We start from the raw sequence: 17749 nt of genomic DNA, 5'->3' as shown, positions 1-17749 counted from the left end.
TTATCGATTAGAAGATACACTTGAGAACACTAAAATATGTATGTATTTTACACCCACATTTGCAATATTGAATCTAAAATGGATTCACATTCAGTGATGGTAAAGAGTGAACAAATTTCAATATTAAAATCTATGAAATATAGAATAAGTTTCACAACTGAATAATGCCTTACAAGTACCTTGTGATGTAGCAAGTGTGGGCACTATTTTCTACTCGCAGAGAGAACATACGAGAGTCATTCAGTCCACAAGTCCTTATTAAGCATGCAGTGCATGCCCCGTGTTATACCAAGCCTTCAAGCAGCAACCAAGAACAAAGCAGACGTCGTCTCTCCTTGTATATACGCAAAGAATTTTTAACTGGCTAAACTCACAAACCTTGTCAGGACTACATCAAGAATTTAGAGGTCATTTGCTTACTCAGCCATCCTAGCCCAGCCATCCTGCACCAAATTAGCCTCCTGAGAAGGATGATAATTTTAAAATATTAATTTAGGTATAAAATGTACTGTAGAGATTAACCAAATAATATGTGCATTTCTCTTCTTTTTCTAAAAAAAAACAACTGCATGTTAATGGTTTCCTGCATTCCAGATTCATCTTTAAACCTTTCCTCTGACCATAGGAGCTGAGGCTGTGGAAGCTCAGTGTAAAAGATTTGAAGTGAGAGCGAGTGAAGACGGCAGGGTGCTGTTTTCTGCAGATGAAGATGAGATTACCATTGGGGCTGAAAAGCTGAAAGTTACAGGTACTGTAGATGGAGGTCTTGGAATAATGTTTAATTCTTGGAAGAATATAGACGTGAACCATAAACTATTTTTTTAAGATGTATGTTTCCCATGCCTAAAATTGAGTCTCCTGCAGTATCATGGTATCACATCATTTGATTTTCCAGCAGTACTCAAGTGGAAGGCACTGCCTGTAGTTGCAGGAGGGGCTGTAAACATTAGCCTTAGTGATATAAAAGCAAAGCTGCGTGTCTCAGGCAGGGATGGGGCAGAAATCTGGGTGTGGATGGGGGAAGAAAAGGTAGGGTGCAAACAATGAATACAGCTTACTAAACGTGAGAGACAAATACAATTTAGAGGTGTTATTTTAAAGTAAAAGATATGGAAAAGAAGAACTAAAATGTAAATATCAACTTTAGAAGGAAGTAGGGGGAAAGGTCATAAGTAAACTAAATTCTTGTTCTTTAGGACTCATAATTGTCCTCAAAAGTATATAAATCAAGAAATCATGCTGATCGCTTATTATATAGACATTATTAAAGTCATTATTCTAACATTAGGGCCATTAGTGTCAACTACCAACTGAAATTAAAAAGCAAAAGCAAAAACAAAATAACAGAATGTTAAAAGCAGGACTGGAGATGAGGAAGAGTTTTATTAAGACTGTTTTAATTATTTTAAGCACAGTCTCTTTTGAATTACTTGATTTACAACCACAGTTCACATAATTTTGATAAAATATTTTTAAGTATTTAAAGAGGCCAATATTTAAAACATGAAATATATTTGGCTTAGCATTTCCCAAAATTTGAGTTTTGGGACAGCTTGTGGGACATCTATCACATCTATTTAGGAAAACGGAATCTATGAGCCACGTGAGAACAGTTTGCATGATAAATCGCCTCGGCTCTTGGGCTGTTTGGATTGAATTCTGCCTCTACCGTTCAACATTTTACATAAACATTATGCCTTCTATTTTCCTTCATCTAAATGATTGAAATTATAATGATAACATTAGCACTCAAATTACCCGTGTGTGTGTGTTTGCACGTGCCTGCATGTGCATGTGTGTGTTTAGAAAGTTTTGGTCACATAATGAAGATATCGTAAAGGTTAGCTTTTAATTTTTATTAATAAAAATTATATTAATATCACCAATATCCCAGACATGAGGACCTGTGTGGATTTCAATAAAGATATGCTATTAAATAGCAATAAAATTCAGCAAGGATTTTTGAATGGGGGTCCTCACTGAGCATCTCTGGTCTGGCTCACAACCTACTACCACCATCCTACTGTCCCCCAGGGCCCCCTTTATCCCTTTCATGAGTTTTCTGCTGAGTAGCTCGATTCTGCACCATTGGGCTGGTGTTTGGGCTGGACCGCATGACTGCTCATCAGCCTCATTTCTCTTTTTTTCTTTAGTCTCTTTGGAATGGTCAGGAAAGGAGGCATGTACGTGGGGTAAACATTGGCTTCCTAAGTCCTGAGTTGGCAGTCAGGGAACAAAAAAAAATGTTTTTAATTAAAAAAGCATGAGGATTTTGGTTGACAAAAACACAGACAAATCAGAAAGGAAATTGACTTTAGGGCCCTTGGTGCTAAGATTTGAGTTGCTAGTTGGTGAGAAAATCAGGAACCAGGGTAAAAATGTACTCAGGGGAATTGGGCAGATGTGATTTTGATATTTAACAATCTTTAAACCTTGGTAGTACCTACCAGTTATCAGATTTGTTACCAACATAATCCTCATAGCTTTTAGGATATTACACACTTATCCAAAAATTATTTTATCTATATTTAGGTGTTCCCACTGGATACACTGCAGTAATAAGCGAAGGGAAGTTCTAGAGTTCTTGACAGCTTTTATGGTCTCACAGAATTCTTTCTCTGATCTTTATATTGCCTTGATTTTTCTTATAACTGTTGCAGTGAAGTACTGTCTTCACAAAACTACACCGTTAACTTACTATTTTAATTTTTCTTTGAGGTGGGTGGATACTCACCTTTATTTCCTCTTTTTCTTGGTAGCCAGGCTGCCATCCTTGAACTGTTAATTAGACTATTAAGTCAGAGGAGAAAGTGCTTCCTGAAAAATCTAAGTTTTTTGTGCTTTTCAATTAACTATCTTTGGGTAGTGATCTCTGCTAACCTATTCACTCTTTCTCTCTCTCTCTCTTCCACTCTGAGTATGTGTGAATGTGTGTGTATGTGGTTTATGCATGGTATATTGTGTGTATTTATAGATAGATTATCACACAAATCTCACTCTGACTCTTTTTCCATATTTCTCTGTCTCAAACATATGCACATAGTTTTGACTTTATTCTTCATAATACTCTTGATCTATATTTTCTAATTATCTCAAAATTAATCAGTTTTACAATATATTTCTGTTCCATATGACTTCAGAAGGTCCCAAATAATAAAATGATTTAATTTGAGGTCATAATCACAGAATCCAGGCATATTCTTGTAAGGGATTGGAACCTTAACACAGAATGAAAGAGTGTCTATAACAAGTAACCCTGGCTTTTCACCTGAAGGGCGATGCAGGAAGCTCCACATTGTCTATAAATACATGCTAAGTTAGGGAGTATTTTAACTTGACTAGAATTCCTCCCCTGTATCCAGTCACATTTCTGTTTCTCATAGAAGAGCCCCTGTAAACCCACAGACACAAACACACACACATACACACGCATTCTCAAATTCCTGAGAGGCCCTTACTCCATTACCAGAATAATGCATATTAACTTTAGAGTAGCTTTATTCCTTCCTGTGATACTTCTAAAATAAAGGAAAACACAGTTATCAAAGGCAAATATAATATAGAATTTCACATGCTTAGACGAGAAAATTGTGCATAGCGTAGCGTGCAATTTAAGGGCACTGGGATTGATTAGTAAGCTCACATGTACTTTCAAGCAGTGCTTGAATATTTGACAAATAACACTACAAAGAAACAGTGACTCCAGGGTACTTCATATAAATTAGGTAGTGGTGCTGACAAGACTTCAAAGTTGCACGTGATGAGAGATCTGTGTGAGGCTTATTCTAGAATTTTAAATTGGTGACACAAAATTTTTCCATTTAAGCAATATCCATGGGAATTAATATGAATCCTTTCTGATGTATATTTTAAGAACAATAGTATTCCGTACATGAACTTCTCTTTCAGGGAGACAGATGTGGATAAATTTATTTAGACAATGAGTATGTCTGTGCACCTGAGACGAAAATCATTTATGACTAAAATTATTCGTAGATCTAGTGTAGCTGAGGACATTTAAATTTACTCTACTTAGAATGTAGCAGAAATTTACCTGATACATCTAAATATTTTAGGGTGCAGGAGGATGGAAGTAAAATGTCAAATGGTTACCTGAACACCGCCACCCCGCATTACCCCATCATCATGATAAGCAGTGAATCATATGCTTTACATTTGTAATTTTTTATTCTTGATATTACTTGACTTACTCAGTAATAGTTTGCTTAAATCTTAATTTGAATATACGTATTTGACCTTAACATGCCATCTCTATATCACTGAATATGCAGTTTTATACTTCAGCTCACTTATGCCCACTTGACAAATTTATTTTCTTCTGTATTGCCTAATATTGGTCAAAGATATTACTTAATACAATTATCTTTTAGACCAGGTTGATAAATAAAAGATATAAACCTTTACACTCAGAAGACTCTTAAATTTAGAGCTTTCAGGCAGAATCAATCAACTGCAATTTGTACTTTCATTTGTATTCCAAGTAGTGTATTAACTTAGAAAACAAAATACAAGTCATTTGACTTTATAAAGTGAAGACTTTAGCCCTATAGGATACTTTCATGTTAAATTAAAAGTCATTAGCTGGACTTGCCTTTGAGAGGAAAGTAGAAAATAGCTCAATGTATGAGAAGGAAGCATATCTCTTTTATCAGGCAGTAGAAATTAAAACTGGCAATCTGAAAGAACAGTGAATCTGAATCATGCATCCACCCTGTGCCCTAGTGTTTGAAAGCCAAAGAGTTTCATTCCTTTGTCTCTGTTCTAATTGAATGTTTGGAAAGGTAGACAAGTTTCAATGCTTGTTTGACAACAGAAGAAAGGATTTTCCAAAGAGCTGTCTTTTAAATTAAACACTATGCGTCTGGATTGAAATCAATATTTTCTGGTTTGTTTTTATTAGTTAGTCTTCTACATCCTTGTTCTTGTTCTTGTCTGTTCAGTTAGAACACTGTGAGGGAGGTCAGCTTTGGGATCAAACTTTCTATTATGTAGGACCATGGCTCCTCCAGTTTGTCCAAATGCTAAAAACATGGTAACACTCAGCCAACAGGACGGAGCTCCTTGGTCAGAACAGCAGCTGAAGAAAACGTGATTAGATCAGGTGCTAAGGAAAGTGATGTGCAATCACTTAATTTTGTTTGGTGTGGCATTTTAAGTCTTAGACTTGGGTAAATCACCCAACTCAATTTTCTAGTTGTTTTTTTTAAATTTACTTAGCCGCCTCCACCTCCACCTCCTCCTCTCCTCTCACCCCAGCGAGACTGAGGAAACACTTCAACAGTATATGCACATGGTTACTGCCTCTAGCTGCTTTTTAAACTTAGTGAAGTTAAAGCTTTATCAATGTTCAAGATTAGTACCACTCTGCACGCTACCCAAGTTTTCAGGTAAAAACCGATTGCAGGTTTTGAAGTATGTAAATGAAGAACTATGACATCTTGCAAGAAACAGCTGCTTCCTCTAAGCACCTACTGACAGTCTTCTCCTTGACTTATATTATTTATCTGGGCTCTGCTTTTAATGCTTCCTACTTTTGTTAAAGCAGAACTTCTTGAAAGCATAATTGTATAATAGAAATGTGAAGAAAATCATAAAATGGGCCAATCACTTATAAACCCCTTATAAATAGTGTGGAGGAAGATTGAATTGATATCTTTGTATATTGGTTTTAAAATTTTCCATTGGTGCTTAAATATTTTTAATAGCTTTGGACCCTAGATCCACAAAATATCTCAAAAATAGAATTTATCTTGTACTTGGATAAATGAATAGTCTGATTTCTCATATATCGTGATGAAGTTTAAAGAATACATGAAGTATAGATTATGGTCTACAGAATTACTTGCAATTTCTTTATTGGCAACTTCTTTATTTTCTAGCTGGCTGTCAGCCAGGAGTTGTTTGCTCCTAGAGACTATCCATAATCCTCTTCGTGTTTCCCAAGTGAGCTGCCAGTAGGAACCCTGGGTTGAGTCCCTCTCATGAATCAGATCTCCCCAATTTCTCCTGTTGCATCTGTCCTATTTCCTTTTCTGCCAACAAATGGGAAAAAAAATTTTAATGGATGGCAAACTAGTGAGAGAAAGTGGGATGAGGTTTGAATTTTAGATAGCCTCAAAGCATATTTATTAAAACATTAGTTTTAAAAGGGGGAAAGTAACTTCACAGTGATAAACTCTGGCTTGTGACCCTCTTACTCAAATAGTGAAAGTAAACATCACTAATCCTAAGAGACATTATGTAACACCTGATAGGTGGCAACAAGAAGAGAAGATCATTTCCAAGTTATTCCAAACAAAAATTCATAGCCTCGGTATAATCATACAATATAGCACACACTGAAATTGAGAGATATTTTATATAATATTATGGTCATGAAATCAAGGGAAAACTGAGGAACTTTTGGAAACTGGAGATACTTGCCTACTAGGTATACAGTGTCATTCTAGATTGCATCCTTTGCCTACAAGGTATATTATCAGGACAAATGGGGTACCAGTTACCTATTTTTTGTGTAATTATCTAAAAACTCAGTGGTTTTAAAACAAACATTTATTTTGCTCACCACCTGCAATTTGGTAGGGCTTAGTGAAGAAAGCTAGGCTCTTCACTTGGTGATGACTGAAAATTTTTAAAGTCTGGAGGCTAGTATCCTATGAAGCCTTGCTCGCTCACATGCCTGAAAGTTAAGGATACCTGTCATCAAAGACCTTAGACAGGGCTGTCTGCTAGACCACCTGCATGTGGCACTTCCAAGAGCCTCAGCTTCCACATTTCATGGTGCCTGGGTTTTAAAGATAAAGTTTTCAAAGAGAGAGAGAGAGTCTCAGCAGGACACTACCAAATTTTCTAAAACAGCTTCAATCCATCATTTTACAAAAGAAGTGTTAAAGAATTTGTGGACATGTTTCAAAGCCAGTCACGTTTATCAAAACTTGAATGGGGTCCCTGAGCCAAGGATATACAAGAGTTTGTCTGTTGGTTTGTTTGTTTTTTAAAGTATACTCATGACTTTTCTTCAAGGTTGACATTGTTTCAAACAATAAAATATAAATTTGAACATCATTAATAAACCACAGGTACCATTCCCCACATGTGTCTCAGCTCAGGGTGCTATAATGAAATATCATAGACTGGGTGGCTTGAAGAGTAGAAATGAATTTTTCTCACAGTTCTGGAGGCTGGAAGTCCAAGATCAAGATGACAGCATGGTTGAGTTCTGAGAGCATTCTTCCTGGCTTGCAGAAAGTGGCATTCTCACCGTGTCCTCACGATGCAAAGGGAGAGAGAGTCCTGGTATCTCAGCCTCTTCTTAGAAGGACACTAATCCTACCATGAGGGCCCCACCATCAGGTCTCATCTGAATCTAATTATCTCCCAAAGGCCCTATCTCCAAATACCATTATATTGTGGGTTATAGCTTCTACACATTTTTTGAGGGGACAAAATTCAATCCATAGGGCATGGTAAATTATTTTATTAAAAATTAAAAAAAAAAGAAGTATCCAATATTAAATTTCAATTCTGTGAAGACCTTGATAGAGGGAAATATAATTACATAGTGTAGGTTTGTAGCTTTCTGATGATGTGGCTTTAATGTAATGGTAAATCTCAGAGACTCCAGATGAATCAATGACTGTTTGGTCCCTTGGCCTATTCCTCTTGAGTATCAGTTGCCAAATTGATAAAACCAAAGGAGGTTTTATTGTAGTTGGATTGCTAACAATGGAAGACTGCAGTCTCTGTTGAGTGAATAAAACACGGGCCTTCTGTGATACGAATTGAAAGAGGACCCTGCAGCTTGAGTCCATTTCATTTCTCCGATTGTTCTCCTCCTCAGTGGAAGTGTCAAATTTCTGGTCACCTTACTCTGTAGTATATATTTCATTTTATTGCTGAATTAGAGTCCCAATCCTGATTTCTCTGACCTAATTAGATAATTCTAATTCTTTTAACCCCTCTCATTCATGCTCAGAGGTAGGCTGGAGAGCACTTTTGACAAGATTAAAACTGTCCTCAGAAACAAGTTTTGAATAGGCTTAAATGTCAAGATAAGTACTCAAGTGGAAGTCCCAAAATTCTGACTTTTGGAGGGAACATTTACTATAAACTTTTATTTTGAAATAATTAGAAATTCATATGCAGTTGTAAGAAATGATACAGAGAAATTCCATACAAGATTTATCCAATTTCTCACAATGGTGACATCTTCAAAATTGTAGTATAATATTGCAACCGGGGTATTGACATTGATAGTCAAGATACAGACAGTTCCATCACCACAGGCAACCCTTGTTGCCCTTTGGAAACCACACCTGCCCTCTTAACCCCTGTAAATCACTTATGTATTCTCCAATTCTGTACTTTTCTCATGGTAAGAATGTTTTATACATAAAATCATTCAGTAGCAACCTTTTGGAATTGTTTATTTTCTTACTCAGCATAATTCACTGGAGAGTCATTCAAGTTGTCGTTTGTATCAATAGTTTCTTCTTTTTGTTAATGAGTAGCATCCTATAGTATGAATGTACCACAGTGAATTTAACAGTACACTGCTGAAGAACATCTGAGTTGTGTAGGTTTTGGCTATTATGAATAGAGCTATTATGAACATTTGTGTACAGCTTTTTCTATACACATAAATTGCATTTATCTGGGATAAATATTCTGAAGTGTATAAAGGCATAGTCCCTAGAGCACAGAGGATGTAGAAATAATAATCATTTCAAAATATTTATTTCTATACATAAAAAAAGAAAAACTTGCTTAGATTTTATAGGAATTGCATTAAACCAACATATAAATTTTAGGAGAACTGACATCTTTACTATATTGAGTCTTCCAGTCCATGAAATGTTATCTATTCATCTGTTTAGCCTTTCTAAGATACTTTCTTTAACGTTCTGCATGAACATTTTGTCACTTAGAGCAGACATAGCCTAGACATGGTTTCATTTCTTAGTTTTCTTTGAAGTACTTAAAATGTGTACAGTGTTTATAACTTTTGACTTTATAAGTTCATTGTTAATATATAACATTTAATTGATTTTTCATGTATTAATCTTGTATCCTTACATCCTGTGACTTTAGTGAACTCACTTAGTGGTTATAGGGGTTTTTTTTTGCAGATTTGGGGGATTTTCTATGTTGATAATCATCTCTTATGCAAACAGAGACAGTTTTATCTCTTCGTTTTTAATCTGTTTGACTCTTATTTCTTTTTCTTTTTTTCTTTTTTTTTTTTTGGCCTTATAATAGTGGCCACACATTTCAGCTCTATTTGAATAAGAATGGTGCAGTGGAGAAAGATGTTTCTCAAACAAATGTTTTGAAAAAAATAATAAAATGCTCAGATTTTATGAGGTTCTGGCCAGTCCATTTGAAGATTAAGGAATTATATATTGTTTTCTTACAAATAATGTTAATATTACTTAAGTCATATGTGTTTTATGATTGAATAACCTTATTGTAAATACTCAAAAGTCATGAGCATTTCACAAAACATACGAAGTCTATAGTTACTTATATTACTCGTAAATCAAACAAAAATTCAGACAAGAAAGAGCACCAGTTATTATTTCAAAGTGATAAGAATGGCCGTGCCTTCCAGAGGTTATGATGAAAATTGCTGTTCTTTAAATGATAAAAATATCATTAGCCAAACCTGTTTAAAGAAGCAATAGAAAAATAAAGAGAAATGTAAAAATGAAGTTCTAAGTCAAATAAATAAATCATGTCCCCATCCTCTTTCATTGCTATAGATTTTACCTGCAATTTGACAAATTTGGCTATTTCACAATTATTTTTCAGTTATTGTTACGACGGAAAATGCTGAGAGTAATTTTTAACTTCAGCCCGCTAAAAGCTAGCTATCAGACAATCATTCAACAAAATAAATTCTGGACAATGATAACCTTTCACTGAATACAAATATGTTCAGTTTGATGTCAACTTACCTGTTTTGAAGGGTCAAATGGGAAGGAGGAGTTAGGTTCTGAGAAGAACAGGCAGAGCTATAATTACTGGAGGGATTCAAGGTGTAGTGATTAAGAACATTTCCTCTGGCATTACAGCTCCACTGCTTTCTAGAAGTGTAATCATGATCAATTTATACCTCACTGGATTTTCATTGAATTAATGTGAGCTGACCCCTGTAAAGCATGCTGTCTGACACATAGTAAGTGGTCAGTAAATGTAAAAAGTTATTGTTATTCTAACACACATAAAGGCATTAATTCAATATGACATGTTAATGAAATGACACTCTTCCTCTCCTATTACTTACTGTAAAGACCTTCTAAATGTTATTGTTTATCATTTATCTCTCTCTACACGACTATATAAAAGTTAATGCTGAACATTTTATGTAATACTGAATAATATTTAATCCAATGTAATAAAAGTAATTTAGTAGGTCTTTCAGAGGTATTTAAGTGAAAATAATACGAGATCACAAGAAGGAAAATAAAATGAAAAATAAATGTGGGAAATGTATTACATATTAAAATTTAGGACATGAAAATAAAGCATCACAACTAATCAAAATAATGAAATTAATAACATGCTGGTGTGACCTTTACCCTTTGACAAAGTATAGTCATTCACATTAATTCATTTACTCCTCAGTACTTAGGGAGATGTGTATTACTATCTTCATTTTGCAAACTGAGTCTCTGATTAAGTGATTTTTCACAAAATATACACAGCTATCGATAGCAGACCAGGAATTAGATCCATTTCACCTCTCTAAAGTCCAGTCTCATTTCTGCTTCATTTTATCTGTGTCAGTATATGCTTGGGTGTATAATACATTCAGATCCTGAATTAGAATTTCTGTAACAAGAAGGAGAGCTTCTAGGATCTGATTTATTTGGTAGGTAGGTCATTATTTCAAGCAGATTTATTTAGTGGGCTGGAAAAAGTTGGAAGTAAAGGGGAATGAGCACACTTGAATACTATATATCTGACTTTCTCAACTAAATCATAGAGTTCCTGGAGTAACCTCCCTATCTTCACGTAGCTATGTAAATTGAAAGCTTAGGATATGCCAAACAATGTCATGGGGAAAGATTGAGATAAATGATTGATGTTAGAATCACTTTGGAAAAACAGTAATTTAATCTTGGTCTGCAATTTAAAAGGTCTATTGCAATTTGAAAAAGAACTAATTTTAGTTTTAACTCAACTGTATATTCATTAATCAGGCTGACGTTTGTCTTCAGAAGGAACTTGCTAGGGTGTGTCAAAATGAATTTTATTCCTAATTTCACCTGGAGTTTTATGTCAGTATGTTTTGCATATGTGGATAAAAATTTCCATGTTCATATAGATGATAACAAGGGCAATGTTTCATTTTACTATACAGGGAGGGAGGGAAGGAGGGAGAGAGGAAGGGAGAAAAAAAAATTTGCAAGCTTGGATGGGTTGCCTACATTGTCCAATTACTAACTAGATGCATTAATTTTTGTTGCTGCTGTAATAATTGCCACAAACAGTGGTTTAAGACAACACATTTATTATCTACAGCTCTGGAGTTTGGAAATCTGAAATGTTTCTGACTAGGCTAGAATCAAGGTGTCTGCTGGGCTGTGCTGCTTCCTGGGAGAATCCATTTTCTTGTCCTTTCCAGCTTCTAGAAGCCCTTGACTTTCCTGGGCTCCTGACCCCTTTATCTTCAAAGCCAGCAACAGCAGACCAGGTTGCTCACACACTGCCATGTCTCTGATTCTCCTTCTTCGTGATCCTTGTGATTGTTTTGGACCTCTTGGATAATCCAGAATAATTTTCCTATTTTGAAGTGATTAGATCCATCTTAGTTCCATTTACCCTCTAAAATCCCCTTTGCTTTTAAGGTGACATATTCACAGATTTCAGGGATTATGACGTGAATCTTCAGGGATTATGACGTGAGGAAGAGCATTATTCTGCTACAACACTAATTGATAATTGTTCTGTTTCATCAAACATATATTTTTATGTGTTTCCCAAAGACAGGAAGAATAAGTACACGTTTCCTACTTTCTTAAATTCAGAATTTGGGGGGGAAACCCACCAAACTAGGAATGAGCATATTGGTTAGTCTGACTTTTGTCATCGTTGGTTTGTACTTTTTCTAACGCTACGTCATCTGAATGCTGTATGCGTTTGGGCCAGTTATTTAGCCTCCCTTTGCCTTCAATTCTTCGACTGTAAAATGGTGATGTTACCTGACTTAATATTTGTTCAGTGCTTAGTACATGACAGGTGAGCTGAGTGTTCAGTACCTGTTGCCATGATTGTCAGTATTGTTAGTAGTTGTTATTGTCATAATAGTGTTACCAGTTTCTTCATCTGTTAGTTTCTGATCTCCTACAAGGTTAACCTAAGGATCAGTAATATTTTGTTGGAGAGAACAGTATACAAATGACTTGAAATTAGAGCAAAGTAATGTCTCCTTCCAAATGTGGCCAAACTGGAAAAAAAATTTCCAAAATCCCGCTCATAATTGTGCAACTGAAAGACAGAAGGCTGGTGCATTATTCATCAGCTCTTCTCCCCATTGTTGAAAGGGAGCCTCAGGGGTGTTAATTCCCTGGCACAGCATTTCGGGGTGATCTTGGATGCTGCTTGTGCTCTGCTTCCTGGGGCTCCAAGAAGCAGAGAGACTCGCAGCACGTGCTGGAGGTGGGACGTACTGCACCTGAGCCCAAGGTGCCTGGAGCTGATCTCCATCCACAGCTGTGGCCAAAGTCAGCTGTAAGACAGGTTGCCCATTTCCTTCAGAAATTAAAATATACTCGTTTTGATCACAGGTCTGGGCATGAGCTAGTAACCTCGTGATATGAATAAAAAATTGAAAAGAAAGATGTTTAAAGATGACTTATTCACAATATAGAAGGTGCCAATCTCTATCAAGTAAATTACTCATTTATAGACTCAGCTTCTTATTTACACACAAATTTTATAACATCACTCCTTTGTCCAAATACAAACACAAAACTTATTCAATATTGGTGGATACAAGTTTCATTGCATGGCCTCCTTTAAGTTTATGGCTGAGAAATCAAATGAATTATTAGTTGGTAATTATTGATAATTATCCTGGTTATTCTGGACCTTAGGACAAGTGGATCAGAGTAAGCTTTCAGGAGCCAACCTACTTTCTCATCCCTCCTTTACTACATGGCAGGTGAAATAAACCTCATGGGATCTCACTTTAAAACTTATCTAAGATTTTAATTACTCCAAACTTCCCACCACATTTGAATTTTTTATACCTTTGTAAGGTGGTCATTCTCCGTTTCAACATTTAATGACAGAACTCTCATAACCTCTTAAGACAGTCTGATTTATCTTTAGACATTAACTTAAAAAGTCATTTTATCTCTAAAAGAGATAACAAAACATTTCTATTTAAGATAACATCTAACTGAGATACTGCTACCACTTAAGAATTGCGTACATTTTGTACATTGGCTCAGTTTTTAGGAAAATACTTTTACAAGCACTTTTCATGTTAAATTAGAAACCTTGAAGATGAGATAATGTTTCCTGTATTTCTCTGAATATTATGCAATAAGTTTGAGTTTTTAATGGGGGCAAAGGAGAAAGAAAAGGACCTAAAATAAGAGGAGAGGAAATGAAGGTACACAAAACTTGAAAAGAAAACTGCCAAATGGAATTTTGACCTATGAAGATTTTATGAGACTTTCTAAGAATGCAGATATTTATGCATATTTTTTGATGCCTAATTTTTCATTTTTAACTCATGCCATTAAGTAGTGTCCTATAATAGTTTAAATGGCTGAAAGTATTCCATTTATTGACTACAATAGTTTATCAATTAGTTCCCTACTGTTGGACATTTTAGTTGCATCCAAAGAGCCTAAACAGGGGGTCATCAACTTTATTATAACTGCATTTTGTGCACATAGATAACTATCTCTTTAGAATAAATTCCTTGAAATTTAATTGTTTGTTCAAAATACCTCAGAAGATTTTTACCATTTTGTCCTCACACCAGCAGTGAATGATAATATCATATTCCTAAACCACCCCAAATCACTAAGTCTTTCAAACTGATTTTACACATACCAATAATGCTAAGCAATCATGAAATACACATTATAGTGTAATATATATTATATAATGTGTATATGCATGTAATATATAATATTATGCATACAATATACTAAATATATGTATATTATACTTATATATATGTATTTATTTTATATATGTATTAATATATAATGTAATATATACATAAATCTTTTTAATCTTACACAGTCCTTTGAGGAGGAGAGGAGAGTTTTTTAATTTTACAAATGATAAAACTAAGATTTCAAATAATTAAATGATTTATTCAATTTCTCTTCAAGTTCTTAGTTATTTTCTATTGGTTTCTTTGTTTTTGTTACTTTCAAGAGTTTTTTTTAATTGAAGTGTTTTTGACTTACAATGTTGTGTTAGTTTTTGTATATTTGGAAATCGCTCTGTCAGTTATAAGTGTTACAAATATCTCCTCCAAGGTCAAGTTTTGCCTTTCAATTTCTTACGGTATCCTTTGTTGGGCAGAGACTCTTGATTCTAGTGTATCAAACTCGTCGTATTTCCCTTTGCTGTATTACAAATCTGAGTTCTCTTATCTAAATTCAAGTTCTCTAATCTGAATTAGAATTCTCTAATCTGAAGTCAAAAAGATACCCTCCAATATTGTCTTCTACACATTTTATAATTTACACATCATGTTTTTAATACAGCTGAAATTGATTTTTGCATTTGGCAGTAAGTATATTTTGATTTTCCCATGTAAACAATTATTGTAGCATCATTTATTGAATAGTTACTTGTTTCCCCACTTATATTCAATAGTAACTATTATAAATCAAGTTTTCATATAGATACAAATCTGTTGGTCTGTTTCTGAAGTCTCTCCTGCTCCATTGATCTATTTCTCCATCTCTACCGCAGCCACACTGACTTAGTAAGCAGAACTTCACAATAAGTATTTTTATTTGTTAGGGAAAATTTGGCCACTTGGCTTTTGGATTGGGGGGCTAGGAATTCAGAATTGTCTTGCTGTTCTTGCCCCATTACTCTTCTATGTATATTAAATTTAGCCCCAGCTTGTCAACTTCCATGAAAAAAGTGTTGATTATCTGAGATTGCATTAAATCTGTTCAAGGTTTTGGGGAAAATTAACAACTTTAGGTTGAGATCTTTTTATGATCACATTATACTCTCCTTATATTTAAAATTGCTTTAATGCCTTTTGATTAAAGTTAATAATTTATTCTATAAAAAGTTCACATAACTTTTATTAAATTTTAAGTCAAAGCAATTATTAATTTTATTAAATTTTCTGCAAGTTCTTTTAGATTTTCTATGTAGAAAACCATATTATATATACAGGTATATGAAGCATGAAGATTTTGTTACTTTTTCCCTCAAACAACATCTTTTTTATATATCTGCATTTTCCTTCTCTTATTACCATGTGGTAAGACAAGACCTATAGCAGAGAGTTGAAGTGGTCAATCTAACCAAAAGGTAAAACCACATTGTACCTTTGTACTCTTTTTCTTAAATGAAATGTTTTAACATGCCACCACTTTCAGGATGCTTTAGGTTTTATCGTAGATGTTTCTTATCGGTGGAAGGAAGTTCACTTACATTCCTATTTTTCTTAAACGTGATCATTGTTGTTGTTAATCATGAAAGAATGTTGAACTTTTTGAATGATTTCTGTATCTTTTGATATGGACACATAATGTTCTTCATCAATAAATAATTGATATTTTGATTAATTTTCTGCTGTTAAACCAAGTTTATATTCCTGTGATAACTCCTAAAGAAATGGTATTTCTTAATTTATTGTTGGTTTCAGCATGGTTGGTTTCAGAGGCTTTAGGATTTTGGTATCTATATTTGGTGTGAACCTTTAATTTCATATCTTGTATATCCCTTGTCTGGATTTACCCCAAATATTGATATATTGGATCATCATCTTTCTCCTTTTCCAATTCTCTAGAAGTTTCTATTGGATCAGAATTGTATTTGGCGATATTGTCAGGACTCAAAAACAAAAGCATCTGTGTCTGGCTTTCCCCAGTGAGATGCTATATATAATCTACATGCACACACACAGGCACACTTACAGACGTGTATGTTTATGTCACAACTTACGCTTTCTAGAAAATAAATGAACATTTTGTGTTGAAACTATTGCCTCTCTGCTTAAACAGTCAATGGTGAAATATTTGCTGAGTATATCAGTTGATACCAGAAATGTAAAATCTCAAATCTAGATTGTTCTGTTGTGTATTACTCCAGATTTACCAGCACAGGTGTCTTTATATCAAAAATTCTAATGCTAAGAGTAATGCTGAAACATTACTCTTGCAGCTAAGTGAGCCACCATCTTTGAAGAGGCTTGTGTGGCACATAAGCACACCACCCGCATGAAACACAGGGTGACGTAACAGCACACAAGTTTTGAAGACCCCTGGACTTGCCTGTCGATACTTAGACTGGTTATGATTTGGGTGAAGCTTTAATGGCTTACTCTGCTTAGAATTGTTCTAAAGATAAAAGTAAGGTGTTCCTGGCAATCACAGCTGGGAATGTGATGAGTATTCTTACCAAAGAAAGTTCATTTTGGAGGAAAACAAGGTTAGTTCTGGTGAAAACCTACCATTTCTTTAGACTAATTAAAAGTAATGCTACCAAACCTCTTGTGGGTAGAAAACAAACACAAATAAATGGAGCTGTCTTTGTTTCCTAATTGGTACACAATGAATTACATGGCAGATGATAACACAACATTCACAGGAGCAATTTGGAACAAGAGGTTAAAAAAAAAATTCCAGAAACAAAAGAATGAAGGAATTTGTTTTGTCATTAGCAAGTGCTTTCTTCCTGGCTGTTTCCCAGCTGGGCTTTATGGTATGTACATTGTTTCTTAGACAGAATGCCGTTGTGCACACTTCATAGACTACAGTACAGTGTAAACATAACTTTCATATGCACTGGGAAACCAGAACATTTGTGTGATTCCCTTTCTTGCATTTATTTGCTTTCTTGCCGTGCTTTGGAACCAAACCCTCAGTATCTCTGAGATAGGCCTCTAAATCCATAAACACATGTAATACCCGAAGCCCCTAAAGACAGTTGGTTACCATCTCTTCTGGACAAACTTGTCTATGGATTTCTGTTCTCCATAGAATGTGCTTTAATGGCAATGTATCACGATTCCCGGGGGAAAAAATCATTGGGAAATAAAAGTGCCGCTGGGATCCTTGTCATTCCACTTGTAATGATCAGCACGGTGTGTCAGCTGGAAACACAGTCTTCCTGCCTGTGACTACCAGCAGTAGAAAGCCCATCTTACTTCTCTCCAGAAAGCAGTCTAAGCAGAGTAAAGAATAAAATAAGACAAAAAGGCAGGACTAGGATATGCACTTTCTTTCCCCAAAGAACCTGAGTTTATGGTACCACTGACAGTAGATTTTTAGATAAATGAATTTCCTCAAGGATCAGAAAAGCTTAAATTGTATGTGGATTAAGCAGTGATAGAATTTATAAAGGAAAAGGTTGTACAGAAAATGTGCATCTATAAGAATGAATATGACCTTAAAGAAGGAAAACTAGTATTAGCTATGCTATCTGTATTTAGGTAAAATGTCCAAACCTCAAAACAAACTATGCTATTAGATCAAGTGTCTCAAAGCTTGCAATGACCATTTAA

At 34.8% G+C, this 17749-nt stretch overlaps 1 protein-coding gene across 2 annotated transcripts in view; it reads left to right on the top strand.

Annotated features, from left to right (window-relative positions):
• The window catches only part of SGCZ (sarcoglycan zeta), a 680068-nt gene that overhangs the window by 639533 nt on the left and 22786 nt on the right, over positions 1–17749 (top strand). For both annotated transcript variants that reach the window (XM_032468647.1, XM_032468646.1), the window contains exon 5: positions 626–748. In XM_032468647.1, coding sequence (XP_032324538.1) covers positions 626–748 — 123 coding nt within the window. The remainder of the gene's footprint in view (positions 1–625; positions 749–17749) is intronic.

The sequence above is a fragment of the Camelus ferus genome, chromosome 26 (genome assembly GCF_009834535.1).
Source record: "Camelus ferus isolate YT-003-E chromosome 26, BCGSAC_Cfer_1.0, whole genome shotgun sequence".
Classification (NCBI taxonomy): Eukaryota; Metazoa; Chordata; class Mammalia; order Artiodactyla; family Camelidae; genus Camelus; species Camelus ferus.
Note: the sequence above shows the minus strand (reverse complement) of the source record. Positions and strands in the feature narration are given on the sequence as shown.